The sequence below is a fragment of the Acipenser ruthenus genome, chromosome 3, assembly GCF_902713425.1.
Source record: "Acipenser ruthenus chromosome 3, fAciRut3.2 maternal haplotype, whole genome shotgun sequence".
NCBI lineage: Eukaryota > Metazoa > Chordata > Actinopteri > Acipenseriformes > Acipenseridae > Acipenser > Acipenser ruthenus.
Genome location: NC_081191.1, coordinates 82,824,831 through 82,837,553, shown reverse-complemented (window position 1 = coordinate 82,837,553; position 12,723 = coordinate 82,824,831). Strand labels below are relative to the sequence as shown.

At 40.0% G+C, this 12,723-nt stretch overlaps 1 protein-coding gene across 5 annotated transcripts in view; it reads right to left on the bottom strand.

Annotated features, from left to right (window-relative positions):
• LOC117435284 (arf-GAP with GTPase, ANK repeat and PH domain-containing protein 3) overlaps nt 1-12,723 on the bottom strand; it is a 240,588-nt gene that overhangs the window by 20,057 nt on the left and 207,808 nt on the right. For all 5 annotated transcript variants that reach the window (XM_034058331.3, XM_059017460.1, XM_059017445.1 and 2 more), the window contains 3 exons: nt 4,338-4,492; nt 3,616-3,706; nt 3,242-3,464 (listed from right to left, as the gene is read on the bottom strand). In XM_034058331.3, coding sequence (XP_033914222.1) covers nt 3,242-3,464; nt 3,616-3,706; nt 4,338-4,492 — 469 coding nt within the window. The remainder of the gene's footprint in view (nt 1-3,241; nt 3,465-3,615; nt 3,707-4,337; nt 4,493-12,723) is intronic.

Sequence of the window (12,723 nt, the reverse complement as noted above, 5' to 3'; positions counted from 1 at the left end):
TTTGAAACAGACTAAATTTATAAGTGTAAAAAGTTGTCAGGATGTTAACAATGAAAAGAAAAATTGTTAACAATGAAAAGAAAAATGACATGTACGTTATTTAAACGATAACGCTATATTTTTCAGAACCCCAAGTTAGCCATTTTATTTAACTTAATATTTCTTTTAGTATAGTGTTATCCTGATATGGGAACTGTCCTAATTTACTGTATTAGTCCATTTTTAGTTTTTAAAGTACACGAGAGGCATTGTGTTGCACCAGAGGGTTTTAAAATGGTGTGTTACAAAAACAGACAAAAAAAGAGAGGCACTGCAGATGGTGACCTTAATATTGAAGCTGACAATATTTATGCCACAAAGAAGGGTAAAATGAGTCTTTAAACTTTCACATGACACAATACATCAAAAAGATCATTGCAGAAATTGAGGCACCGTGTAAGCCATTTTATATCGGGTTTGAGAGTTACTGGTTGTAATCTTTTCTTCCAGTCCACCTGCACTGTAGGTTGCTGCTGTGTCACTAAGCTATTCAATCTCCTAACCAAATTTTGAATACAAGTCAAACCCTAGTCTGGTTAAATTCCCATTAAGGCTCATTTCAAAATTGTCAATTATCCAAGCACTATAAAAATGGAGACATCACCACATCATTTGGAATCAGGATGCTCTTATATACATGCACTCATATCAATAAAACAGGTAAATAAACAACCAACCAGTGGAACTGTAATGATCTTGGTCAGAAATTCCGACTAGATTCTGAAGAAACAGAAGAGGAGCATGACTTCAGAAAAGGGGGTTGAGTCATCGATCACTCGGCGGGATTGATAGCCCAGAGAGTAACCACTCAATCTGGGCATGCCAGGACATAGAAAGATTTATACATTTGGCTGGTTAAAGCAGTTTTGGAGGAACTGGCTAAAGCAGTTTTGGAGGAATGGTCTAGTATCACTACTGGAGTCTACTGAAACCTGATTGAATATTGGTGCACAAGTGGGAAGAGTCTTTGAAATCAAATGTGGTGTTTAAAAGCTCCAGTCCAGTTCATTTTGTATCTAAAACAGGATTACTGAGTGAATGTTTACTCCATTCATTCAGTTTAGCATTATGTGTACTGTGCTTAATCATAAGCCAGGCATTCTTGATCTACCAGTTTACATAAGGGGGGTGTCTTATGTAAGATGTGCTTAAGTTCAGAGAAGCAAAAAAATTGTAAACATCTTCAGTGCTCCTCTGTGCCTGCCACAGATATATGTATGCAATAAGACCCTCCAAATCGGGCATTACCAGGCATTATAAGACTGTTTAGGTAATGGTTATTACAACCAAACAGTCGTATAATGCCTGGTAATGCCAGATGTGGAAGGTTTTATTGCTTATATACTTCAATGTTACAGCACAATTAACTATAATTTTTATTGATTTTAACTGAATTTTTTGGTTTTCCTTTTTTCCCCCACATATCCTGCCACATAACTCTAAAATAAACGTTCTATAAAAATAGTCCTCCATAACAACGATCTTCTCTGTAAAATGTGTACAAAACAGCATTTTTAAAACTGTATACTTTTATTTGAAAACAGAGAAGAAAAGATTGGAAAAAAAAGATTTATAATAATAATAATAATAATAATAATAATAATAATAATAATAAAAGTATTTTCCTTTGCAATTGATTTGAATATGTCCAGATATCGAGCAGTTATTAAAAATGCTTCTGGGAAAGTTGCCTAGTACTTGGACAGCAGAAGCAGTGTGCTCTTCGGAAGAGCTTGATGAAGAAACCGGTTCAGTTTGTCCGACAGTACTTCTCTTTGTACTACTTACAGCGACTGTAGACATCTCAGAAAACATCTTATTAAAAAAGGTTGAAATTTACTTTAAAACGACATTTTGTTAATAGCCGATGGAGTGATCTTGTTTGATTTGTTTTTGTGATGCAGTTTTCAAAGATTCCAAGGGCATATATCAGGGATTATATCCCTCTAGCTCAACTGTATTTAGAATGCATGGAATCTTTCCATTGAAGTATATAATTAAGATAGATCAGCTAAAGTGTCTTTATTGAAGTAAGAGGCACCTAGTTATCTGCCAGTAAGCAGTATTTATATATTAAAGAAAATATATAATATATATATATTTTTTAAATTAATTAATTTTTTTTAAACCTAGAAGCTACGCTATTTTTAAACACAGGCTTGTGAGATAACAGCCCAACTAAATATGTAATCAATCGATCAATCAATAAACACAATTGTAAAATTATGGATGTAGTGACTAGTCACTCACATTTAGTAGCTTTATCGTGTACAGTCTTGAGAAACTAATAGATAAGATTCATTATTCAATAAGCCATTTGAAGAAAGAGAAGCTCATCTTTGCAGGCTTGTTAAAATTGATTATACATCGAGATGGAGGAAACACGGCTCTGTCCTATAAAAGAGGAGAATCCGAACAGCGGCTTGTTTCACAAGAAAAAAACCCTGCGGATGAAGTAATCTACGAGCACCACTGGGGATGTTTAACAGTGAGAATTCAGCTCCATTGATTGCTGTCAGGAGAGAGTTATAATCCCTGCCTGTTAGTTTAAGAGCTACGAACAACAACAAAAAAAAAATAAAACATACACTCGTAACACTTGGAGAATGAGAGACTACACGGTACACAGACAGGGACTAACCGCTTTACCATTTAATGATCAGGTTTCTTTTTACGTGGCACTGTAACACGTATACGAATGCTTGTGGCTTTCCAGATATTTTTTATACTGCTGCCAGCACACTGTAGAGTCACACTCTGTGGCGTAGTTATTTGAATACCACCTAACTGACACTATATGTAGCAGGCTTTTCCCAATAGGGAACATTACTGTTAAAGTCATTAGCTGGCATGTTTCATGTTTTTAGTTGTATCTAAATCACAAAATCATTTTTAATTAATTTAAACTCTTGTCAAACTACACAGTACAATGAAATACAATTGCCCAACTGCCTAGTTTACACAGCAACACACAACTGGTTTTGTCTTTGAGACTCCAACGTATATACATCATAATGACAAAACATTACAAAAAAAAAAGAAAAACTGGAGAGATGAATTACGGATTACCTTTGAGGCAAATGCATTCATAACATGATAATGTATTAATGTGTGTAAATTTAGGATGCAAAAGTAGTAGGAACGGATACTGGACAGTTTGAGATTAGAAGCACTAGACTGAAGTGGTGTCCTGGAGCCATACCTGGAGCTGTCTGAAGTGGGTTTGGTGTAGCCCTCAACCAAGGCCTCCCAGACACTGTTCGCCAAAGCGTTGCCGATAGCCGTCATCACCATGCTGAGCTCCACTGGCCAGTCGTCCAGGTCCAGAGAGCGCACACGTGACAGGTGCGTGCCAAGGTTCCGGTGAATTCCAGAACATTCGATACAGATCAGGGCGCCAAGGTTCAAACTGGCCCAGTCTGGGTCTGTTTAGGACAAAAATCATTGAAATAAGCAATATCAGTACAACCCTCACACATCTTCTGGCTTTGGCCTTAACATAGGTGGGGTATTCATTCTAACATTAGTTACAGAGACAAAACAAATTACAAACCAAATTCTCAATTTTCTACTTACTAGGCCCTTCACAGTCCACACAGAAGCTGTTCCCTCTTACGTTACGGATTGACTGGATGGCGTGTGCGTCACTCTGACTGCCCAACCGGGACTGAAATAAAAATAAGAAAGTAAATCACAGGTAAGAGGTAAGGGAAGAGGATGAGGGTGGAGGGAGGAGGGACAGAGAAGACAGCTTCAATCTGATTTAAAAGAATATTAAAATTAAACTCTTTCCCCGCTTCCTGACATGGCCCATGTTCTTATCCCGACGCCTGTCGTCTTTAATAACAAGCTCACACGCTGCAGTGCACCTGTCTGCAGTGGGAAAGAATGGTGAACATCAGGAGATTAAAATGAGAATCCCTTCAGGTTTTTACTGTGCTTAATTTTTAGCACAGTGTTTAGACTAGATGGAAATTGCAGCATTGACAAGCACTGGAGTATGCTGGGCAGAGCTGGTGGTTTTCTGTTTAGCTGGTTGTACTGTTTCAGGAGGCTTTGTGCTGGCTGAGGAGCTGGTTAAACTGGTTCAAGAAAAAAAATGGTTTATTAGAAATCTCTTTATAGTAAAGTTATGAACTTATCTATTTGTTTTCTACGCTCCTAAATGAATATTTGCTGTAAAGTAGTAACCTGCATTTGGTGTATTTTTAGAAATACAGTACGATCTTTAGCATAGTAGGGAAAACCCTGCTAAAACTTCCTGAACAACTTGGGTACAGTGCAGTTTAGATCCTCACCTTGTTTTTGCTGCTCTCACATGACTGTAAACTGGCAAAGATCTGGCTCTCGATAGCCTGGACCCAAGACTCCCTCTCATCATAGGTGGATGCCTCGAAATACCACATCTGACCAGTCAGCGACACAATATTGAACTCAAACGACTCCTCTTGCTCTGGAGAGGAAAGAGTTACGTTTCAGTCAAAGCCTTGTATGTAGTTAAAGCCACAGTCAATTACAATCAATTCTTCAGCTGGAATGGTTTAAGGCAGGGTAAAGTTTGGAGGAGAAACAGAAATACTGTATTAAAATCATACCAAATTTATTATAAAAATAAATCGAAAAGTCTGAATTCAGCCCTGAACATCCATCACAGACAAATTCTAACATGTTCTTTCTTTCTCTTGTTTTCACAAGCAGTCAATTTAATCTTACCACCCATGCAGCGCTCATAAAGCTAATTTTCTTCTGTGGTATACAAGCAATTACATGCAGAACATAATACGTTATGTCAGTGTCCTTTCAATTTGTGATGTCATTATGACCCTAACTTGCATATTAGTCAAGTAATTGCTTTTGCTTGTTGCTCTCCAATATAAATTATTATTAACCAAGCTTATTGAGGGTTTCGGTTTTAGTCGTCAAATTACTGCTGCTTTTACTGAGTCAGAAGATAAAACTCTCTTTTTATTAGTGACTACAAGTAGTTACGCCAGCAAATTAGTTAAATAAGCAGAGCCTGAGTAGAATGAATAATAAAAACCTTTCAGTATCAGCACACGCTTGATCTCATAGCAAAATGATTTGTAATTACCTAATTAGGGCTATGCAAATAACATCCTCATTTACATAAAGTTACAGTTTAACAGAGCCTCGGGAGCTGCAGATCTTTAACAGGATTACAAGAAAAGCTGACTGGCGTATGTAGGAATGGCACAAAGATCTGAAGTTGCACCTACACTTGACATTCCATATGCTGCCCAGCTACATCTGATTCAGATAGTTGAAAATGTAACAACTGTGTAAGTAAGCTCACCAAGGCCATGGTATGCCATTCTCCAAATTAAATATCTGAAAGAATTTTGTTTTTTTAATGTACAGGAATTGAAGATTAGACTGTGCTGTAGATGTAATTGAAATACTACATTTATCCGGGCAAAAAAGTGTATACAACAGCATGTAAAACAGTGCATAAAAAGTGTTTAATTTTTTTAATTAATTTTTTTTTTTTTTTTTTTTTTTTAAAAGGTAACAATTTGGTTTAGGTTTCATTCAGGTGGTGCTTTGAATCCCCACTGCAAGCCTGTCGCACTCCTTACAGATCTGCTTTTAATTGTTCTGAAGTACAGCAGAGAAACACAACTGAAACAATGGCACTGTAAAGATCCCTGGGGGTGAACCCAGGGACAGCTCCCATTTCTTTTCATTAAATAATCATTCCTCACCACTTGTCCTTTTTCAGGTTCTACTGGATGACAAGTACATGTAAATGTGACTTTAATGCTTCAACGTCATGCTTTGAAACAGAACTTTGCCTTCAGGCAGAAAGCAATGATTTAATTACATCAAAAGCATCTACTATTAATGGATTTATCAGCAAGAATTGATTTTGGAACACAGAATCAATATACAACTTAGAGCCTCAAGATGTAAATAAAAGACCTGGGGTTAAAGAATAATTTTAATTAGTAATATTTAAAAAAAAAAAAAAAAGCCAGCTTTTGCCAAGTATTTCTATTTTCTAGGGATGGGTTTCCAGCCTCCTGACAGGGACCTTTCTCTTGCCTGGATTTATTGCAAGGAGGGACTGTGGCACAGCGATAAAGGAACGTGCCCATAGTCACAGCGCATGTCCGATTGTTTCACTGCCACAAGAACTGTGAAAGCTCAGTTGATTTGTGTCCCAGCATCTGTTTGAGAATCTGTGGCTGAGCTGAGATCTCATGGTTCCTCAACTCTCACCAGCAGTACAATATTTTTACAAAAGAAAAAACAAAAGCAGCAAACAAACATTCTAAAATGAATAATAATAATAAAAAAAAAATACTTTAGACTACATCCGAGTTGTTTATTGAATGTGCTTGTTGAGTCTGAACCACCTCTACTCATGTATATTGGATTTTGATAGTCCAACAGTCTGATTGGTCACACACCTATTCCAATTTCAGTTAGATAAATCTTAAAAGGAGAGCAGTGTTATATTTGGAGGGGGGGGGGGGCAGCTTCATTCTAATTCAAAGTCCTTAGTGAATACTACCCACATTCTACTGCACATGAAAAGCTAATTTGGGTGAGGTGTAAATTAACTGGGAACTCGTATGACTGTGTACATGGAAGCATGCAACACCACATGCTTCTGCTGCCTTCCTCTCCAGATCTACTGTACCTCAGTTCCCTTTGTTTTGCTCCTTATTACAATATGTTCCATTGGGTTCCTAGATTATACACTTTCAATTTCTGATAATAACCATCAGAAGAAAACTAATTATTTTTTTGGCCGACCAGCCGATAAATTACAGGCATTCATACAGGTAATTTGATTAGGGACCAGCGAGAGAGAGGTGTGAGGAGGGGGGGTGGGGGGGGGGGGGGGGGGGGGGGGGGGGGGAATAAATACAATCAGCACAAACATACAAAAATATATAATACAAATTCATTCCCGCTTGGCTGACTTTAAAATTTGCAGACAAGACATTGCATGTGAAATTGAAGCCTACTGTTAAAATGGCTCTCTGTGAGAGGTGAGAATGAGTGTAATGGCAGACAAGTGATGTGAAAATAATATACTGCTATTCATTTATTGGCCAGGCAATAGTGCTGCTATAAGTATTAAACAAGTATGTCAGCAACATACTTCCACGGCCATGCTGTAAATTCACAATTAGCGATATCTGTATGACAAAAGAGTTGATGGTCGTGACAAAACTATTAAACACTCAGGCGCTTCATTAAAAATATTAAAAGACAATTGATAAATTAAATGACAAACATTTCAACCAAGTCTTTCTCAATGTCTTCAATGTGATGTACAGTATATCAACAATATGTGCATAATCGAATAGAATTAGCAAATAAATCTTAACACAGTTTGATAATATGCAAAAATGTAAGTGTGACATTCAGATGGATAGGCAGACAGACAGACACCTCGATATAACCCCAGAATCTGGTGCTCTCAATAACTTATGGTAAATAATGTTAGTACAAAGCTTCCTGACAACTGGATAGGAGGTTCTCCAGATATGTCAAAATGTGTGAAGTGTGACATATGTACGACTCCACAATATCCCCTTCACAGAGGATTTCATCTCCAGAGGGGGATGATAATAATAATAATAATAATAATAATAATAATAATAATAATAATATCAAAGACAGCAGGGTCAAAATACAAAATATGCCTTAGGGCACTCTAATCCAATCATAAAAAAAAGCATTATTATTGATGTTATTATTAGAAAAGAAATGCAATGACAAAGTGGGATGACTTTACAATAAATACTGTAGATTATGAAAAACAGACCTAACAGTCAGACTTCCAGTTGAGGTTCCTGGTGATCTTTTAAAAGCCACTTTGTGAGGAGGAATGTGGAGAACCTGCCACTTGTAATGCATGTTAACCCTGCGACCCCATTTCAAACAATATACATGCAACAAGTGCTTTCAAATTAGAGCTAAATTAACAAAGCTACTGCGACAGTCACGCATGAAGGAATGCAATTTAAATCCAATATGAAGGTGCAGTGCAGTAAAGGGCAAATATGATTTTGCCTTAATTAACACACTGCAATAGAAAGGAAAATTAGAAAATATGCTGCACTTTCCCTTGCTCTGGGCTGATCTGCTAATGCCCCAGGTTGGAATTAAAGCAGGTTTAATGCTGGAGTCATTATTGTATTTATGGCAGTATCATGAAAATCATACCCTAACCTGTGCGCATTTGAAGAAATACAAAACTACTGGGCACAGGGCCTTCGCTGGCCTTTTTACACACATCTTGGCATCCCTGAATAGATACCTTGAAATGCATGCAAATCATTTTAATGAGTTGTGGTATTGTTGATTACCTAGTACTATGCTAGAATCAGACATCTCCTGCCACTACTGTGAATACAAAATTATAGTTTAAAACTGTATGTTGACATACAGTTGTAGTCAAAAGTTTACATACCCCAATGGAAAAGTAGAATTTCTAGAAATTTCAAAAACAAAGAATTTTAGGAAAAATCTTTTGTAGCAAAAGTTTTGCTTTTGTGAATGATGAAAAAAAAGTTACAAGAAATAGATGTCTACAGTTATTTATTTCAGCAATTTTTGTTGCAAAACTCAAAAAATGCTAATACAAAAGTTGGAACATAATAAAAATGTGTTAAAAAGCAGAAGTGGCTGCTCTTAATACTCTGTCTGGTCCCAAAACTAGGGTTCTGCTCAGATTGCCGCCAACTCTGGGTGCAGTCAACATAATACTCCAGTGCCCTAACTGGACAGTGTGTATGGAACTTTCTCTCCCTGTCAGACTGGAAAGGAGGTGGATGGAAGGCCTCCAATTCCACAGAATGGTTGATATGGAAAACAGAAATTCTTTAGGGAGAAAATCAGGATTAGTGCGGAGAGTAACCTTAGTTATGGCCTTCGCAAAAAAAAACAAACAGGCTTTCATCATAGAGAATGCTTGTATTTCACCTACCCGCTTGATGGAGGTAATAGCAAGCAGTAAAGCGGTCTCTTAGGACAGGAATTTCAGCTCTACTGAATGAAGGGGCTTGAATCCTGTAAGTGCGTCCAACACTACACTGAGCTGCCAGTGAAGGACAAGGTCCTTTCTAGGGGGTCTTAACCCTTCGCGGTCCATTTATTCAGCGTCAGGTCCAATTTATTTTCACACGCACAGTTTATTTTAGACGCACTGTTTTAAATATTTTTTTCACAGTAAAACAGGTTTAAAAGGCACGCATATCAACAGGACACATCTTCAGCCCCGCCCCACCCCCCTTATTCACTGTATTTTTCACATACCTCTTCATAGTCGTGCATACTGATAAATCATCTCCTGATCACTCGTTTTATCACCAAACTCCTCAATAATGCGATCCAAGTCACTATTTTATTACTGTAACATCTCCAAAAGCTCTGCAAATGTCTGAGATATTCTTTGAACGCTGGATGCAGAAGCAGCTATCTTGTTTGTTTATGGCCATGTTATCTCTGTGGTGCTGGGGCTATGTGCATTGCTCAGATAGGAGATTCTCTCGGCTCCTATCGGTCTCACTCGGCCATTGAATGGTTTTCTCGGCTTTTTCCAGAGAAAAAAAGAATAGAGACCTGTGCTTTATGTCTTTTTGACATCGGACCGGAAAGGGAAAATTGTAATGTCAGACCTGGTCCGACATAGGACTGCAAAGGGTTAACCTCCAAATACCCTTCAAAAGTGTGCTCCTGCGGAGACTGAGTTAATTGTGCTCTTTGGGAGTCAATTTAAATAAGGCAAGCCGAAAGATAGCTGCAAAGTAGACCTTAAGTGTGGAGAAAGATTTCCCTTCCTCAAACAGGTCCTGCAAAATTGCAGTATCTGTCGTGGGGCAAGTCGTGGGGTAAGTGGTAGGGTCCAGTGTACGCGACTGACACCACATCTAGAAGACACCCCATTTGTAGCTTTACTGGGAGCGGGTAGATGCTGCCCTGGTATTCTTAAGGGTGACAATGGCCCTGGCAGATAACCTGTGGTGACTCAAATGTCTCCATTCAGGGGCCAGACCCAAAGATGCAGAACTGTTGTGTCTGTATGCCACAGACTGCCCCGCGCCTGACTCAGCAGGTCACGATGGGCCGGCAACTCCCACGTCTGACGATATAGGAGCTGTGCCAGTACTGAGAACAGGTCCTCCTGGGCAACGTCAGGGCTAATAAGAGCACCTGAGCCTGGTCTTGCCTGATCTTCTCCAAGCACAGTGTAAGCAGTGGCAACACTGTAAAAACACAGAGCAGAGTCTTGGGCCATCTAAGGGCCAGTGTGTCTATGCCGACAGGGTGACCACTCTCAATTCGTGAATACCAGTGGGGACAATGGGTGGACTCCTGGGTTGCAAAGAGATGTATCTCCGCACACCCAAACTTCTCCCAGAAGAGGTTCACAACCTCCGGGTGAAGTGCCATACTGAACTTTGGGTGCCACCTCTTGAGTGAAGGTCCGCCGTCCAGTTCCTCACCCCTGACAGGTGAACTGCTCTTGCTGAAAACAGGTGTTTGTGAGCCCATAGAAAAAGCTTCTGGGCAACGCGATTGACTGGGATGCCACGGTGGTTGACAAAAGCCACCACTGTGGTGTTGTCTGCGGATCAACACACATCTCTCTTGTATCTCCCTGGAATATTGCTGCAGGGCCAGATGAACTGCCTGCAGCTCTAAAACATTTAGTGGAGACCCTCCCATGGTCGCCCAACAGAGTGGCGATCATGTTTATGGAAACCGAGGCTTATGTCAAGATAGACAACCCTTTGACAGGGCGTCAGCCGGATTTTAGAATGGTTCACATTGAAGGCTAGCCGTTGGAGGTGGCTGCTGACCAGACCGCCATCCTGTTTTGACACCAGGAATACCTGGAGTAAAACCCTTCTCCTTCGTTGGCGTAGAGCAGCGGGCACCCTATCAAATATAGAGCGTTTAGACTCATCTTCTGTGGCACAAGTGTCCTCCTGCGCTGGTTGTGGGTTAGGCAATGGTGCCTGAACCCTGGGGACTGAGACAAGAGGGGGGGGGGGGGGGTGGCATGCAGCAGCTCCATCAAAAATGACTGCTGCTGGTTCATAGCTTCAAAAAGCTTCTCCATTTGCACTGCAACCCAATCAGTATTGCCAGAATCCCTGCTACGGCGGCTTCTGTTCCTCTACCTTGGCGGAGGAGAGTGGGAGTTCTCCGAGCCACAGGATGAAGAGGAGGATTTAGAAGAGCGCGGACTCTTAGTCCTACTCCTGCCCCTAGAGGATCGCTTCCTAGCTCCTGGTGTAACAGGGAGTGGGGACTCTGTTGATGGCGCAGCAGGGGACGAATGGGGCGAATCATGCTGCACGGGTGACAGAAATGAAGAGCGGTCCCAGGAACAGAGGGCCAGCATGTTTTCAAGTGTCCTTTTAGCAAAATGAGCAAAAGATGCGCAAGAGCTGCAGTCTTTAACAGCTCCCTCTGTATGCTCCCTTCCCAGACAGTAAATGCACCGGTCATGCTTATCCTCTGTTAAAATGTTCGTCTTGCAACCAGCACTAAGGTGAAACCCAGGCATGGTGCAAGGTTGAAAAAAACAGTTCAGCCATGCAATGTATGCGCACAAAAACAGACAGTAAGAATACTAGTGCTGAAAACTGTTCTGTACACAGAGTACACAAAAATGGAGCATTGGTAACGGTCTTAGTGTCAAGCCGGACCAAATCGGGTCACTGGTACCGATTCTGGTAGGAACCAGATGACTCGTACAAACCTTAGTACCAATAAAGGTGACTGGTACCTACTTTGGTGCATACGAGGTCAAGGGTACCGGCTCTGGTACCGACCAGGTGACTGGTACCGGCCCTGGTACCGACCAGGTGACTGGTACCGGCCCTGGTACCGACCAGGTGACTGGTACCGGCCCTGGTACCGACCAGGTGACTGGTACCGGCCCTGGTACCGACCAGGTGACTGGTACTGGCCCTGGTACTGGTACTGACTGGCACCAGAAGAGCAAGTCACTGGTACCAGGCTAGTATCAGGACAACTGGCATGCAGGTAAAGACCTGAAAAAGCCACTGGCAAACTGCAAGCATGCACTGTAAAACAGACAGGGGCAGCAGTTGCTTGTTAACCAGAAAAAAAAAAAACTAGTAGCCTTCGTTGTAAGTGCAGCAAAGCAATCACAGCAACGGCATAGAGATACTTATTACAAGTGTGTGTGTGTGTATATATATACACACACACATTTGTAATAAGTATCAATAAGTATAATAAGTATTTTTATTATATATATATATATATATATATATATATATATATATATATATATATATATATATATATATATATATATATATATACACACATACATACATACATACACACAGTGGTTTGCAGAAGTATTCACCCCCTACAAATAATGTCACATTTTGTTGAATTACAAAATGAAATTTACTGGTTGCATAAGTATTCAGCCCCTTAAGTCAGTACTTGGTAGAAGCACCTTTTGCAGCAATTACTGCTATAAGTCTTTTTGGATAGGTCTCTACAGGCTTTGCACAGTAGGCTGGTAATTTTTGCCCATTCTTCATGGGAAAATTGCTCCAGTTCTGATAAGTTTGTTGGGGATCGTCGATGGACTGTAATCTTCAAGTCAAGGCATTCATTTTGGATTGGATTCAAGTCAGGAGTTCGACTGGGCCA